Source organism: Artibeus jamaicensis, unplaced genomic scaffold (genome assembly GCF_021234435.1).
Source record: "Artibeus jamaicensis isolate MK-2021 breed Jamaican fruit bat unplaced genomic scaffold, CSHL_Jam_final contig_354, whole genome shotgun sequence".
NCBI lineage: Eukaryota > Metazoa > Chordata > Mammalia > Chiroptera > Phyllostomidae > Artibeus > Artibeus jamaicensis.
The window spans coordinates 7689803-7707898 of record NW_026521803.1 but is presented as its reverse complement, the minus strand read 5'-3'; the positions used below and the strand labels follow the sequence as shown (position 1 = coordinate 7707898).

Genomic DNA, 18096 nt, shown 5'->3' with positions numbered 1-18096 from the left:
TTTTATTTATTTATTTCTTAGAGAGAGGAAGGGAGGAAGAAAGAAAGGGAGAAAAACATCAGTGTGTGGTTGCCTCCTGCACACCCCCTACTGGAGACCTGGCCTGCAACCCAGGCGTGTGCCCTGAGTGGGAGTCGAACTGGTGACTGTTTGGTTCGCAGGCCGGCACTCAGTCCACTGAGCCACACCAGCCAGGGCCCTATGTTAAGCTTTATTACCTCCAGAGTCTGAAACAAATGGAAATGCTGCTGCGTCATCGGCTGCAATACAATTTATCAGGAGAACGCCCGTGGAGCAGGTCGGAAGCCACGCAGGAGTGCTGTGAGGGGCTGGGGGCAGCATGTGGATCCTCACAGTCAGTCAGTGGCCCCAGAGGAGCCTTCAGGATGCAAACACTTGCTATTGAGTACTAAGAAAAGTCACCCATTTACCCTTTCAAACACTTTGTGGCAGGTTCTAAGCCAACTAACACAAACTTAACCGCTTTAGGATGTGGAAGGAAGAGAGGGCCCCTGTGCAAATATAAGGTGCATAATATCCATGAGATAATTACGGTAGGAGAGAGTAGGGCAAATGTGCAGACTCAGGTTGTAAAATTCACTTACTATATTTAGCCCATTACCAAGCTCTCCATTAAATGCTTACCTAGAGAAGTATTTTGTGGCTGTCCGTCATGCTTTTAAGTATTCTTCTAGGCACCTGAGGTCTGGAGTGGGTGCCTGAGTCACCAAAGGCTCCTTGGACAGCCTTGAGGGGTGTCAGTAGATGCCTCTGCCTTCCACATGCCTACCTACCTCGCCTCCTGTCCCTTATCCCTCAAAAGAGAGAAGAGAGTACTGACCTGAGGTTCCAGTGACAGCACTGCTGTTGCTCTGGGGCCTTTCCAGATCGATCATCAGCTCGTCAGAGTCATTCTCACTCACAGTGACTCGCTCTTGCTCCTTCCCACTAAGGTCTAGGGCGACAGTTGATCCCCGGATGACTTCCTTTGAGACATAGCAGCATGCCAGACCCACTTCCTGTTCCAGGGCGGTGCGAGTTAAATAGCTTGAATCAATTAACCGGAGGTCACAGTACTTCAAAGACCTGCACGAAAGTAATGATGTTTTTGGTGAGTCTACCTGGTGGTGCATGCAGTGTTGGTGTATGCCGGGATACCTGGCTGTACCTCAGCAGTTAAAATCACGGGTTTCTGTGCCAGGTCGTCCTTGATTCAAGCCTCAGCTCTGTCACCTCCTAGCTGTTATGACCTCACTCTAGTCACCTCATTTTGTCCAAGTACAAAATAGAGTAACAGTGCCTGGCTCACACAGTTATTGTAAACGATGAATGGCAGGATGCACGTAAGGCATTTACGGTGATATCTGACACAGTAAGCTTTCAGTTAATGCTATTATTATTGTTGTTGTTGCCTTCTGGTCTGCAGGCCTTCGATCCCTAAAGGGGTTGGGAACAACAGTCTTTATCCAAAAAAGAAACAAAACCAAATCCTGGTTTCAGGTAGATGTTTTTCCTCTGCTTCTGGATACCCTGCTTTAATGAATAAACATTTCTCAACTGTGGCTGTCTTCCATTCCCAGAATTGCTAGGTGATCTATGAAAAGTCAAAAGAAGAAACCAAGGAAGGCTATATTTCTTATATTCCTGAAAAAAATTTTCTCTTTCTACTTGCCAAATGAATATGATAGTTAAGCATCAGCCAAGTGTTAACTAACCATCAGCTCAGCTGGGCAACTAATGAAAAATGAGAACCAATTATTCACATTGTACCTGGGAAAGGTTTCTCCAAGAGGATCTTTGCCAGTTAAAATCACAATACAAGGCAGACCTTCCAAATCTTGGTATGTCCGAGGGACCCATTCTTCTGGTTCATTTCCTCTCCAGGTCTGTAGAAAGGGACCCATATGATAAAATTAAAACCACTTATTTAAGTTTCTATCTTTTTAAAGATTTCTAGCTCCCGGATTTTTTAATACATATTTGTTCTTCCAAATGACTGCCAGTAAGTGTGTGTACATATGTTAGTTGCTACTAAAAAGCACACACAAAATGCTCTGGAAGAATGTGGCCTCTAGTTTTATCTCAATAGGATAAAACAGGAGGCCTTGCTGTATGTCATGCATTAGCCACACAGGCCAAAGAAGTGATGTGAAACAGCCCACAAACCTTACAGCAAAAATCCTGCCTTAACCACCTGATTCAAGGCTCTTTTTAAAAAAAGATTTTACTTATTTATTTTTAGAGAGAGGGAGAGTGGGGGAGAAAGAGGGAGAAAAACATCAGTGTGTGGCTGCCTCTTGCGCGTGTGCCCTGACTGGGAATCAAACTGGTGACCCTTTTTGGTTTACAGGGTGACACTCAATCCCTTGAGCCACAGCAGCCAGGGCTGATTCAAGGCTCTTAAATATACATTTTTTATAATAAACAGATTGTTGAGACTGACTGAAAAAGACAATTTCAGTTGTGAATGATTAATAAAAGAATCACAAAACTCCATGAAAAGAGGCATTTTCACCAAGAAAACCATGAAGTTAGCCTCCCCTGATGGTTATTTTTCCTTTTTCCCTTAATTGACTTTCAAAATAAGTAACAACTAGCTTACAGTCACAAAAAGTCTTTCTCAAGAAGGCTAAAAATAGAACCAAACCTGGGTCACGAAAAAAAAACCTGTTCCTTCTTTAGAAGAGGAATGTAATTGGCTCGTGATTTCACAAAACTCTATGAAGCATCAACTTCTCATACACAGTAACACATGTGTACATGTGACATGTTTATCTTTAATAAATGGAATGTCAATCTTGAAAGCATAAATGTTTCAATGAAATGAAAAAAAAATTTACCAACCTAAAAGATGTTCAAAAGTGAAAAGAGCTTACAGAATCTTCTAATTTAGAGCAGAAAATAATAGATCGCCTCTTAAGTAGTCAACGCAGTTCCTACTATTTATAAATCATGTAGCATCTAACTATGTTTTATATCAGCTTTCTAGCACAAGTTGTAAGAAATGAATTGACATTTCTCCTAATGCTTTGGAGAACAAGGACTAAGAAGTGAGGTGTTACATAATGCATGCAATTTTATTTTAAAATAGACTGATACTTCCTTTGCAAAACACAGCATGTGATAGAAGAAACCCAACAGGCAACAAATAATATAAGGTTTGATTAATAATTTGTTGCTATCTAGAAATACCACTTAAGAAATAAACATACTCACAATTGTTCAAATAAAAATGTATGTAATTTGTAAAACTAGAAGAACTGTAACCTTGTTGACAAATCTTCTATCATTTATTTGCATACTAAGGGGAAATTAGTGGATCTTCATAACTTCACAAGTTGGAGAGACATGTAATATCTCAGAAAATCAATCTATCAAAAAATTAAAAAAATATTAGAAGAAATATCTACAAGAATTCAATTTTTCATACATTTTCATGTCAGAGGGAACCGTGACTTTACCTGGTTTAAAGCAAACAATTCTGGAAATAGAAGGCATTTCACTTATTGCGTCACATCGGACTCGCAATATCCCTGGTGCTGGGGTTCTCCCTGCACATGTTTTATCCCCCAGGAACCACCCATAGGCCATGGTTCCTCCATGAATAATGAGGTGGGTTATGATAATGAGATAACAGATCGTTAGGTTTTAGTACAAAAGATTTACTTTCAAAAGCTTATTAAACAAATCTTGCTTTTACTCTTGACCAATGAGAGCTAGCCAAACCACTAAAGTGCTTTTCTGTCATACTGCTACTCCTGATGAATGACAGCTACAGTTCTCAGGGACACTGCCCAAGCCCAGAATGACGTCCCTGCAGGGGCATTTAACACAACACAAAAGACTGGGTGAGCACTGAGTTCAAGGAAAACGGAGCTTCACAGGCCTCCTGGAGGAACTGATTTAGATTTAAACCTGGGATCCTTCCACTGCATGTCATCACTTCCAGGTTAACCACAGTACATGAAAGGTAATTAGAGGGAAGCACAAAAATAAGACCATACAGAAGAGGAGGCATGGATTTTAACCAAGGCTAGAGACAGAAGGCACAGCCATGCCATCCCAACAACGGCCAAGGAGACTGGTAACTTAGAAATCAACAGGTGAAGCCAAGACTTCCTGGCAAGAGGCAATGTTGCCCAGTATGTGAAGATAACAGGATTTCATGCTTTCACTTTCACACAAATAGAGAGTTTTAACAGGATGGATTAGTGTAATGCAGTGGTTTTGGAAATATGAAATCTCTTGTGTGGTTGGTGCCCAGCAGTTACTCATACAAATCGAGATAAAGTGGCTACAAGATCCCCTTTGATTCCGGCAGCTCTTGGAACAGCAACTGCTCAGACCAATTACCCTGATGGGCCATGTAGGTGATGACAGCCAAGTTCGGAGCCTCAGGTCTTGACTGCAGCTTTCAAACTATGGTCCAGAGGGGCAAATTACTAGGATATGCAAATTTATACTGACTTAGTAATTGTCACTTTTGAAGGGTCTGAACAAGTGACCTTAAACTCTATTAATAGCTATACTTGATCAGTGTGTCAAGGGAGACCCAGTGTGAAGATGCTGCGGCCTCACAGCCTTTAAAAAACCATCTCTCTGCAAACAGGTGTGGGGGACTTGCCCTTCCAGATTCTTCATCATTACTACCATTCGTGTTGTCTCAGGACCTGTGTCTCAATGCGTTATACTGTAGGAAGGATTTCAGGGCTAGGAATTTAGCTCTAATGTTGTCCCATGACTATAATTTAAAATGGTGAACATTATATCTACAGATGAAATAGAAATGTTACAATTTCCACTAAATACGGGAGTTTCTATTTTTTAATTTATTTGTTCCTGTTGCTTATCAAGCTAATACACTTTGTTTGCATTTTGGATTATTCAATTTAGGTTGGCTAATAGAATATAAAGGAAGGTTTATATTTGCAAAATGCTTTGTGAACACTAAATAATAACCCCCAAAATTAGAGTCCTCAGAGATCCTACAGTCCAACTCTCTCATTTTGCAGGTGAGAAATTGCAGTCCAGTGTGAAAAACGCAAATCCCTCAAGACTACCTGATTCTTTTCATAAGAACTGTAAATTCAGTTTAGTTCTGCATTTAGGGTGCAGGGTGCAGATACCATGTTGGTCTAAGTCAAACATACAATACCTAGCTGAGTGCTGTACTGACACATATGCAATACTTTATTAAATGCTTTTAAATGGCTAGGACACCCTGGATTATGAAAGTTCCCCCCCAAAACCTGAGCAGGAGATAAGGAGCAGAGCATAAAATAGCTTTTTAGTTGACTTATGAATTCTCCCCCACTCCCCACACCTAACAGCAGGTGCTTAGGAAAAGCAGGCATCCCCCAGCCGTGCAGAGGGGAGTGAGTTTGCTCATGCACTTAGTCCCTGTGCATGGTGCCCGGAGAGTCTCACTCCAGCCCAAGCCTTGGGGCTGAGGGTCAAAGCAGGTTCAAAGAAACAACAAACTGTTGAAGAATTCACATGCAAGAGACAGGGAATAGTTCTACATAAGTACTAAAGATAAAACAAAATACTTTACCAACTCTAGACATGAGCAGACAGGCTAGATGGACAGAAAAGAATTAGTGAATAGATGATTCTTACAGGCATACCCCACAGAGGCCTGAGAGAGCAACTTACCTTTTTATTACTGAGGAAAAAGGTGGCTATGGGCTAGATGCATTTTGAACAAGGTCGATAAACATGGGGTTAAATTGAGTCATCTTATTTTTGTACCTGCAGTTGGAGAGCATGGAAGACCAACTGCATGCACATGCTAAAAAGGGCAGGGGGCTTGACAGAATCTTAATAAACTGGTTCCAACTAGGGAAGTGAACATGTCCTTTAGTTTAGCCTTAACATTGTCATGAAGATCAGACTGACAGGTGCAAAACCCTGTTAAACTCAGGCCTCTGAGCCACCCATGTGGGGTTCCTAGAAAACAGAAACAGATGGAATTTTGAAGGAGAAATGTCTGTCCATTGCTAACCTTTAATCGCGCCACAAAGTGAGTTGCAACACTGACTTCAGAGGCAGGGTTCCCAAGGATGATCTCAAAGCGGTACTGCAGCCCCAGCTTGTCACGCACCTCCTGCAGCCGCTCCTTGGCTAACATTGCCAGCTGCACCGAGGGTACCCTGATAATGAGCATGTGTCCCCTCCCGCTTTTGTTTTTTCCCGGGGAGGTGATGAGGTCGTCCATAATGCTGAGTGTCTCTGGTGTGCTGTGGTCTCGGAGGGACGCCATGGTGGTGAGAGCCATCAGAGCCTCCGAGTACTGCTGGATGAGAAGGTAGCAGCGGACGACCATGCTGTGCAGCCTGGGGTACCTTCAACAGAACACAGGGGGCTAGGCACCTGGGCCACAGGTGGGCCAGAATGGAGGCCAACCATGGCAGGAGGGGTTAGTGATCAGTGGTGGGCTTAGCTCTAGAATAACCTTGGAGCCCACTGCTGCGCTAGAAGAAAAAGTTGATATTCCAGTGCCTTGGAGTCACAACCTGTTAGGGTAGGCAAATAAATTAAAGAGGTTTAGGGAAGGTCTGGCAGCCCCAGTTTCTCTGGGTGCGGCCTGTACACCGGCAGCAGCAACACCTGGGATTTTTAGAAATGCCAAATCCCCCCACATGTACTGAATCAGAATCTGCATAGTGACACAATTCCCAGGTAATTTGTATGTACATCACATTTGGAGAAGCACTGGTCAGTCAGGTTGTCACAACAGATAATCCTTGGATCCTCACCTCTTGCTGGTGGCAGAGTTTGGAGGCATGTTGTCAACTTGTCTCTAACACTTATGATTGCACTAAAGGAAACTGAGACTTTAATATCATGTCTGTAGAGTATCAGATATAAAAAGTAATTATTATTACTAATTTGAGGTTAGCCCCACAGACGGCAGTAACTGTACCTTCCCATAAAATGTGCCTTGGCGCTGGAGGAAACTTGGAGCTGACTGGAGAAACAGCACCCCCTAGTGGTATGGCCTCCTATCACCTGAGTCTGCTCAGTAAAGGGAGCCTGGCAAGGAGCATACCCCTACCCTCCTACCACCAGCCTGGACTGCCAGGTAAAAGGATCACTTCATTCAAATTGGCAGTTTTCACAAGTACACAGCAGGCAGAAAATAAATCTCTCATTTATGTGCTATTCCTCAGAAAGCCAGGCCTGTTGATAAAATGACTATAAACAGGCAAATAGAACCCACTCACAGGCCTGAAGAGGTGCTGGTCAAGAAAGTAAGTGCTGGCAAAATGGGGGTGAGTCTGTGAACTTTCTTTCTGGTTGCCCGATGGTAGCAGCTGGGTAGGCCAATGAAGGATTTCACCTTTGTTCTACTTTATAATTCTATTTAAAGTAAAACAAGTGGTTCACTGGCCTTACATAGAAAAGCCCAGGGTCAAATACCAACTAGGGCGATCAAATGATCTGTGTGGTTTTGAAGTACGTTAGAATGGGAAGGGCCATAAATGCCCTGGGCTCTGACCACTCCACCTTCTCATAAACAGAGAATGAGCTGAGGGGCCAAGAGAATTCTGCTACTTGCCCCAGCTCGTCCAACCATCAGAGACACAGCTGGGTCTAGATTACACAGGTCTCTCACAATGGCTTCTTACATTGCAAGGATTTGGTAGACTGGGGAAAAGTCAAGAAATCCTTTAGTTCAATGAATCCTGAGTCAGTCCCTTCAAGTATTCAGTAAATTATAGCCCTTATTAGCCTGGGGTGACTGGGTTGGAAGACATAAGCATAGATGATCCAATTTAAAGCTGAGGTTTTTTGCTGGGCCATGCAGGGAAGCCAAAGTTAGAACAAATGGTAACTGATATGCAAGCATTTTAGATTTCACACTCTGAAAGAAGCATAAACATAGAAGTGAATAGTTTTTCCAATCTGTTATGTTTGCATTAAACTGCAATGGTAGTTTTTATTACCAAAGTTGTAATATAAATTGATGGATCATCCTTTAAAACACAAGTTATGAAACTCTGAATGATGTTACTGGAAGAAAAGATATACTCCAAGTCGGTGGATGTACTGAGTGGGTGGGAAACACAGGGGAAGCTCATGGGCTGATTTTAGAAATGTACGATCACATGTGCTGTGAAAGGATTACTGTCACAGTCTCAGTTAAGTCTTCTGAAATCCAGCAGCTGCAAAAATATAAAATCCTACTTCAAGTCTGCTCCTTTTCCTGACACAGCATTTTGACTTGCTGGATAGGATACATCCACCTGTCCTCACTTTTATTTCTCTTTCTTTTTTCCTAGCAACGTTGTGAGGCAGGTTGTTACACAGATGGCTTGTCATCAATTGGAGCAAGTTTTAAGAAGTAGAGTTGCTAATACTTGGAATGTGCCACATTGAAAAGAGCTCCCTGTACCATCATTGGGTGATCAGACAGAGCACTGTGGAGGGAGGGTGGGGACCTCTATTACGTTACATAAATTCTCATGCCTCTACCTACTCTTTGAGTCGATGTTTCAAAACCAGAGAGGAAAAAATAGGAAAACCCTTTACTCTCCCAGAGTTTGACCTGGAATTGGGGAATAAAAAGAAGGCAGAGGAGACAGAAGAGTCATGAGTTTTAATTTCCAAAGTCAAGGACTGGGGAAGGGGCATGAGGAACTGAACTCAAATGATCTGACTGCTCCTTAATTTTCTCCAATCTACACTCCAAACACCCCACGGTAAGGTTTAGATTTTACCAGGTCATCTAAGGGTACTTGCCTGTGGTGGACAGAGGAGAGAAAAGGGGAAAATGTAAACATGTGGGGTGTATGGTGGGGAAGGGCAGACCTCAGAGGAATGGTTTTTCATACGCAAATCCCTCTCTCCTTGTAACCTCCGGTGGTAGCAATGAAGCATGCCTGGGAGACGATTCAAGGCACGGAAAGTGGCTCCAAGTCTCACCGTGAGTCTCCAGTTTCCTCTGTTGGTCTTGGATGACCATTGAAAATCCACATGAGGAAAAGGTCATCTTAGGAAAGGCTATTTTTACTCTGCTGTTGCATGTCAACTGCACATTCCCCATGGCACTGACACAAAAGACTTTTAGCTACTTTAGATATGCAAGTACAGCTAAATAAAAGGTTGAAGATTTTATTTACCTCTCCAAGAGCGTGTTCACCATTTTTTCAAAAGTCTCATCACATCTCAGAAGTGGGCTTGTGATCCCCCACTGTAGAGACTTACTGTACTCATTCAAGCCAAAGTACAGCTTTTCCTCGCAGCTCATGTCCTCCTGATTCAAAATACAGAGCAAAACCCAGTGAGGACAGGATACAATGTGTCCTGGTTTTTATGGTGAAAAACCCTGTAATAGGTTATTTCCTGGAAGGTTAAAACTTTTGAATAAACAAGTGGGACTACAGCAAACTAAAAAGCTTTGCACGGCAAAGAAAACCATCAACAAAATGAAAAGGCAACCTATGGAATGAGAGGAAATAGTTGCAAATCATACATCTGATGAGGAAGGGGTTGCTATTCAAAATATATAAATAACTCCCACAACTCAATAACAAAGAAATCCAATTAACACATGGGCAGAGAAATTAAATAGACATTTTTCTAAAAGATATCTGCAAATGGTCAACAGGTACACCAAAAGGTATGTAATATCGCTAATCAGGGAAATGCAAATCAAAACCATAATGAGAGATCACCTCACCCTCACTACAATGGCTGTCATAAAAAAGACAAGTGATAACAAGTGCTGATGGGGATCTGGAGAAAAGGGAACCCTTGTGCACTATTGGTGGGAATATAAATTAATGCAGCCAGCGTGGAAAACAGTATGGAGGTTCCTAAAGAAATTAAAAATAGAACTGCCAGCTGATCCAGCATTTCCACTTCTGGGTATATATTCCAAGGAAATTAAAACAGGATGTCGAAGTGCTGTCTGCACTCCCATCTTCACTGCAGCAGTATTCACCATAGTCAGGTATAGAATCGACCTAAGTGTCTGTCAATCAAAGAATGAGTAAAGATGTGATGTACAGGGTGGGGCAAAGGTAGGTTTACAGTTGTATGGAAAATAATACAATAATGAATAAATAATACAAGAATAAATTGTTTTGTGTATACATGCTGTAAACCTACTTTTGCCCCACACTGTAATATGTATGTACATATATGTATATATACATGTATATGTATATATAGCAATATTATTCAGCTGTGAAAAATGAGGACATCCTGCCACTTGTGACAATAGGGATGGACCCGAGGGCATTATACTGAGTGAAATAAGACAGACACAGAAAGACAAATAGTGCATTGTATCACTTATATGTGGAACATAAAACATATATATGATATATATCATACAGAAGATAGAATAGTGGTTGCCAGGGGCTGGGAGATGGGTGAAATAGGGAGCAGTTGGTAAGATGGCACAAACTGTCAGCTATGAGATGAGTAAGTTCTAAGGATCTAATGTATCACATGATGGCTGTAATAGATACCATATTGTATAACCAAATTTTGATAAGGGAGAAGTACTTAAATGTCCTTAACAAAACATATACATATAGTGATGGTTGCATGAATTATCTAGATGGGAGGAATCCCCGCATAGTACATACATAAATATATCAAATCATCACAGTGTATACTTTAAATATCTTAGTTTTTATCAATTATACCCCAATAAAGCTGGAAAAATTATTTCATTATATAACCTGATACCAACTCTATAATCATCTCTGAGATATAACTGAAATTTCTTTTCACTTCAAATAAACTTAATATGTGATTAGTGGAATGTTGACATGCTTTCTTAAAGCAGAGGATAACTATAGAGACGGTTTGTTGACTCTTTGTTCAGACATTTTTGGAAGAACAGCATTTTTAAGGCTGGTACTTTCACAGGTCAAATTTCCCTCTTCTCGAGGCAGCTCTCTCTGATAGATGTGCTATCTATAAAACTCTGTGGAGATCAACAAACTAATAAACTCCTCCATTACAGAACACTCTTCTGACAGAACATAATGATGGTAGTTCCTAGAAGCTTTTCTTTTTACAAACAAAATTTATTTAAAAAGTAGAATGTATACTTTTCTGTCTTAAACAGAATACACAGTATTTAATCTGTCCCTCTTCTTGATGACGCAGTTATCACTATAAAAATGAACTTTGGGATGGGACACAAAGGTTCCTTCAAAAGACTCTGGAATGTCTGACAAGTTGCTTGTCCTTAAGCTAATACGCTTTTTGAGTTCATGTATCTGTTTTTTTTTTAATAGCTTTCCTTCCTCTTTTGTACATTACTTTTTCAGTCATGTCTTGTCATTTTAGTTTCATTTTTGTTATTTATTATGTATTGGCATTCTTCTTTAAGCAATCTCCAATTGATTTCATAAAGGTAGTATAGTAGCTTAAAATGTGTAAGATAGAAATATCAGAGAAAATATAAGGTGATCAGAGGAAGAAAAAGCAGGAATAAGAGAAATAGGATTTAGCCAGGGATAAAGTTAGCTCTCTCAGAAACGCATACCAGAAGCTTCTGCATGTTTTGTTAGAAGTGGGCTACAAATTTGGTTCTGAGCTTTTGAGTATCCATCCAAAGTGATGAACAATTAATTATGTGATTTATAAGGTCCATAAGATAAAAATAAAGTACTTTATTTGGTAGCTTTTAATTTTTTGAGGCCCCCTAGACTGTACTTGCTGGAACATGGTCTTTTTTGAGAGTAAATATGCTTTATGACAGGACCAGAGTATGTTCTCAGAAATTCTAGAGGCTTAGAGCAAAGATGGAGTAACATCTGTTGTGTGTCTGATTCCTTCTGTGTTCTTGGCTGTGTTCTGGATAGTTGTGTCAAATGAGTAATTTAGGATTAAAAAAAGCCTCATTCATTCATTTCCCTCCATACCGGTACTGCTAGCACAGAATTAGTAGAAAAGCTGTATAATGTATGAATTTGGTCTTCAATTTCCCTCTCATCATTGGTCTTATTTCTTTGGAGATATGTAAAATCCTACCTCCAGCCTACTCTTTTTCCAGATGCAGCATTTAAACTTGCTGGATAGGATGTATCCACCTGTCCTCATTTTTATTTCTCTGTATTTTTTCTTAGCAAAATTATGGAGCAGGTTGTTAAATGGATGGCTTATGATCAGTTTGGGCCAGCATGAGTTTTAAGAACCAAAGCCACTACCCTGTCTGGTGTGGCTCAGTGAGTTGGGTGTTGTCCTGCAAACTGAGGAGGGGTCATCGCTTCAATTCCTGGTCAGGGCCCATCGCTGGGTCACAGGCCGGGTCCCTGGTTGGGGGTGTGCAAGAGGCAATGAATCAATGTTTCTCTCACACATTGATGTTTCCCTCTCTTTCTCCCTCCCTTCCCCTCTCTCTAAAGATAAATTAAAAAAAAAAAAAAAAGAACCAGAGCTATTAAAGACAGGAATTAGAAGTGAACAGTTTTCACAATCTGTTATATTTGCATTACACTGTGACTGAAGTTTTATAAGTATTACAAAAGTTGTCACTAATCATTAATGGGACCGCCCTGTAAAATATGAGTTATGAAACAATGAATGATGTTACTCTAAAAACACATATGTCCGCAAATATAAATCATACTGTTTATTGAATTTTTCAGTCTTTGGGTAAAATGTTCCTTCCCTTTAAAAAGAAATGTACTCCACCTACACTGGCTGGTGTGGCTCAGTGGATTGAACACTGGCTTGGGAACCAAAAGGCCGTCAGTTCTATTCCTGGTCAGGGCACACGCCTGGGTTACAGACCAGGTCCTGAGATGGGGGCATGCAAGAGGCAACCCAGTTGATGTGTCTCACACATCAATGTTTCTCTTTCTCTCTCTCTCTCTCTCCCTCCCATCTCTCTAAAAATAAATAAGTAAAACCTTTTTAAAAAAATCCACCCCCTTAAGCCCTGTCCACGCAGTGACCTGACACAGCAGTGCTCCCTCTCCTTCCACTGCTGTGTCTGGTTTTCATCCCACTGCCCAGGCCAAACCCAACAGCCTTCACATGTTAGTCCTTGGCCTCACTGCCCTCTTGGCAGTTTTCTTATTTTCTTTCATGATTTTATCTACACAAGCTGCTTCACTGATCACTGTTTTTGAAAACGTATTCCAAATCCTCAACATAAAACCGGAACTCCAACTTGGCTTTTGCTATGATGCCCTTGTGCCCATCTTAGCTCATGTGATTTGTCTTATCTGCCCTCTATAACCAGTCTTCCTCTCGGCTTCTTTCCATGTAAAGGCATCACCTCAAAGGTATCTCTCATTGTTCCCTCTTCCCCAATAACCAAATCCTAGAAAAGTTACCATTTCTTTCATTCTTTTTTATTGTCAGGACCACTATTCTGATTATTGTATTTGTTTTCTAACTCGAATTACCAGAAAAGCCAGATGGACGATCTCTCCATTTCTGATCATGTTGACTTCACCTCTGCAGTAAATGGACTGCTTTAAAATGCAGCCTCTCAGTATCTCCCAAAGCTGAACACATGCATACCCTAAGACCAGTGATTTCACTCCCAGGTATATGACCAACAGAAGTGCACATATATGTGTACTAAAGGGCATGTGCTAGCATGTTTACAGCAGCACTATTTGAAATACATGAACACGATGAATAAATGAACTGTGGTCAAGTCACCCAGTGAAATCTATATACAGTAATGATAATGAATGTTTATGACTCATGAAAGATAGAGAAGAATCTTACAAACACTGAGGAGCAAAAGAAGCCAGACTCAAAGGAGTATATACTGAATGATTCATTTACATAAAGTTCAGAACTGGGCAAGCCAAACCTATGGCGTAAGAGGCCAGATGAGTTTTTCCCTTTGGTGGGGGAGTGCCTGGCTTCTGGGGTGGTGGTACTATTCTATGTCATCATTTGGGTGTGTAGTAGTCTCATGGGTGTGTAGTCTATTTGTAGAAATTCATTAAGTTGTTCATTTACATTGTTAATATAAAAATTAAAAAACACATATTCTGATATTTCTAACAATACTATGCCTTTGACAAGAAATCAAAGTTAATGCTTGCATAAGAAGTATGAATTTTGCCAGCCTGGTGCTTTAAATCTCCAAATGCATATTTCCAGTTTCCTTTTAATTCCACTATGTAGTCTCTGAGAAATGCCAGTGTCTTCTCCACTGTGGCCCTGCCCCAGCTGCCTGCTGCCCAGAGAGGCGGCTCCCGGGCTGCTGGCTCTGTCCTTCTGCTCCATGTCATCTTTCCTGGTGCTCCCCAGTGGACGGGACTTCTCCCTCCCTTCAACTCTTAGAGAATTTTGGGGTTTTTGAATTGTCTTATTTACTTTCTTTTTGTTTTATTTTTTCCAAAAAATAAAAAATATACAAAAAATTGAGATATAATTGACTTAACACTGTATTAGTTTTAGGTGTGCAACACGATGATTCAATATTTGTATATATTGTGAAATGCTCACCACAATAAGTCTAGGTAACATTCATCACCACACATAGTTACAATTTTTTTCTTCTTCTTTTTTTTCCATCACTGAAAATATGTTATCAATTCTAAAGAGAGGGGAAGAGATGTGAGAGAGAGGAGGAGGGTCAGAGGAGGGAGAGAGAGAGAAACATCTCTCTCTCACATCTCATTAATGTGAGAGAAAAACATCAATCTGTTGCCTTCTGTACACACCTTGACCAGGGCTCAAACTCACAACAGGTATGTGCCCCGACTGGGAACTGAACCCGAAATCCTTGATTGGTGTACAGGACAATACTCTAACCAACTGAGCCATCCAACCAGGGCACAATTTTTTTCCTTGTGGTCAGAACTTTTAAGATTTCTTAACAACTTTCAAATATACCATACAGTATTATTAACTATAGTTACCATCCGTACATTACGCCCTCGGGACTTGTTCATGTTATAACTGGAAGTGTGTACCTTTTGACCCTATTCACCCATTTTGCCAACCCCAGAACCCCCACCTCTGCACGATCCCTTTTCCCTACATATGCCTTATTATACTTTGGACAATAGTGATGCTGATGTATACCTTGCTCTCTCCTATAAACCATAAGCTCACTGTGTGTTCTTAGAAAGGTCTAACACAAGCCTATATGTGCTCAATAATATTTTTTGAGTTAAATTTGTTTGTTTTTCCCAGTCATTCCTTCTGTGGGCCATTGGCTTCAGGATAACTAAGGAGGCTAAATGTTAGGAGCTTCTCCCCTACATGTGTAAATTTATAGTTGTAAATTAGATTCAATGTTTTACCTTTTCTCCATGTTGATCTCAATTTCATGGGAATGATTTTTTAAAAATGTTCATGGAAGTATAATAACTTCCATCCCTCAATTATTTAGAATATAGTCTTGGGTACTATCTCTCTAATCCATAAATATTTTACTAGATATCTAAGATAAGAACCCTTTAAAAATATGACCACACCACCATTATTATACCTAAAAATTAACCATAATCCATAGGAATGATTTTAAGAAAAAGTAATTTGAGCCTGTTTCTCTCATTACTTTATTGAAGAGACGATAAGAGGCAAAAGTGAAGTCCTTCTTCCTACCATGGGTGTGATCCCTCTGGAAAAGACCGAACCAACCAGGTAAATTAGGATAGTGCTCCTGCACCCTCGCCAACAGTATACTGAAACTTAATATTCAGTAGAGAGCTATCTGTTGGATTAAAAAACAGGTTTTCCTTTCATCAATTCTATTGGCCATCCATGCTGTGGCAGGGCAACTTCTTGGGTGGCCTGCAGGCGTGCCCCACCCCTCAGGGGCAAAGAACTGTGGTTGCTTCTTATCTTACTGGTAACATGACCACCTATTATTCAATGGCCGGAGCTTGGGTGGAGAAGAGACTGGCGAAGCAAAAGCTCAAAGAAACCTGTGTGTGATAGCGAGCACATTGAGACAGTTCTCAGAAGGAAGGGACTGTTGATGACAACGGGAATCTGTGACCTGAGCTTGCATGACTGCAAAGGACAAACCAATACTCAGAAAGAATTCTAAGTCAGGGAAAACATACGTACTTCATAACAATGAAATGCACTGGGTTAATGAATAAATAATTATTCTTATGTAATACATTTCTGGCATCTTTCACTTAAACAGGTTTATTTTTTAAATATCCAATACATCAATATTTTAAAACAAAGGATCTATTGCTTAATAGCTAATCTTTATTGTTTTTTAAAATGAAACTCATTTCTTTTCTTTGTTAGTATATTTAGCATGCAGTTTATAGGTAATTAGGATTAAAGTAAAAAAATATAAAGACCTGGACATGTATAATGCTGAGAAGTCTGATTGGAAGGAAAAACCTAATGGGTGGGGAGCATGTGGGTAACTAAACAGTGGAGCAGATGAGAAAGACGGAAACATGACAGAGATGCCGCCTAGCAGAACAATAAAATTTCCCCGTTTCAGATTAAAATGAATCAGTTAAGGCACAAAGACAATCCATAATATTGATGATGGTATCAGATTACATCATTTTCAGGAGGAAGAACTATGTAAGGTGGGTAATTTTGTATGTGATGATAACTTAAAAGAGAACCACCTAATCAATTTTATGTAAGATGCTATTCTCTAGTTTTTAATGTTATGATCATTGTAATTACTAGAAGATAAAGCATGATGTTAGTCAGAGTCTTGACCTTGTGTGCCGTACTTCACAAACCCATGACCATGTTTCATTGTCAGATTCTGCCCCTGGGGAACTTAGAACGTGGCTGTGTATCTGAGAGTAGAACAGAGACTCACCATGCTGTCCAGCTGTACCCAGTGAACCTCATTGCTGGAGCTGATTCGGGACTGCTGGGTCTGTAGAGTGTATGGGAAGGAGCTGACCTGGAGCACCAAGAGGTTGAAAGCTTCCAGAACTTCTCTGCAATTAATGACTCTATCAGCCAATCCATGACTAGGTTCACCATGTGACAAAGAGCCTGAAATGACACTGTAAAATACTGAAAGTCACATTAAAATATCCAGGTTAAACTGATGAGACACAGACACAGACATCAAATTGGAGGTAACTTTTTAGCTCCTTTTTTCCCTAGTTTTTGGGAGTAGGAGTCGAAGCAATGAACATTGATTTGGAAGACCAAAAAGAGTACTCCTTTTTACTCCTTTCGCCAAGATTTCAGGCATTCCCCACCTTTTTGAATTGCCCTGATCTACATACCTCACAATGTAAACTCAATTATCCAAGCCAAGGATGTCTAAATCTGTAGTTGAGGTAGATCACTTCCATTTGAAAGCTCACCTGAATGAGGGAGCTTCTCCATCAAAGTGTGATGCTTATCACTGTGCAATGATCTGTACCCCCAGAAAGGCTCCAGAGCCACAGGGATGCCAACCTCCCCTTGAGGCTGCTAGACCAGCGATTTTCAACTGGTGTGCCGCAGGGATTTTTAAAACGTGCAACACCTGACTGTTTAGTCAGAGGCACTGACCTCTTTTCCTTCAGATTGTCAAATAAAAAGAATGACAGCAGTCAACACAACAATAGCCATGCAGTGCGAATGACTCAAAATTATACCTATTTTTGTCAGGTTAGCAAAAACATATTTTTTTGGTGTGCTGCAGAATTTAGTAACTAGTTTTTGTGTGCCATGAGATGAAAAAAGTTGAAGATTACTTTGATAGATTGCAGGGAGGGTTCTTCTTACCCCCTCCCTGTGACTAAAATTTTCTTATTTCAGAATCATCTTTAGTTCTGTTCAGTATGTATGTACCAGATTGCCCTGGGGAATTAAATACAGAGAAACTCAATGCATAATCCTTGGAGCTATTACCCCAGACTTTCAGAGACAAGGTATATAACATCAGTGAGCTATTTCTGCTTATATTGGGTTGGCCAAAAAGTCCATTTAGTTTTTTCCATAAAATAAAAAACACATTTTTCATTTTCACCAATAACTTTATTGTTTTGGATATTTTGAGTATACCGGCTGTCTCCTGCTATTGGCTACTGGAGAGTATGCCAGAGGTGCTGCTAAACATCTTCCAATGCATCAGACAGCCCCACAGGAAAGAATTATTTGGCCAAAATGTCAGCAGTACCAAGAAAGTTCACAAACCGTTTTTGATACATTTGATCAGTC

General features: G+C 40.5%; 1 protein-coding gene across 2 annotated transcripts in view; it reads right to left on the bottom strand.

The window, feature by feature from the left end:
• GREB1L (GREB1 like retinoic acid receptor coactivator) overlaps window positions 1-18096 on the bottom strand; it is a 272153-nt gene that overhangs the window by 29670 nt on the left and 224387 nt on the right. For both annotated transcript variants that reach the window (XM_053664384.1, XM_053664385.1), the window contains 6 exons: window positions 16754-16946; window positions 9126-9259; window positions 6005-6344; window positions 5555-5578; window positions 1771-1886; window positions 842-1086 (listed from right to left, as the gene is read on the bottom strand). In XM_053664384.1, coding sequence (XP_053520359.1) covers window positions 842-1086; window positions 1771-1886; window positions 5555-5578; window positions 6005-6344; window positions 9126-9259; window positions 16754-16946 — 1052 coding nt within the window. The remainder of the gene's footprint in view (window positions 1-841; window positions 1087-1770; window positions 1887-5554; window positions 5579-6004; window positions 6345-9125; window positions 9260-16753; window positions 16947-18096) is intronic.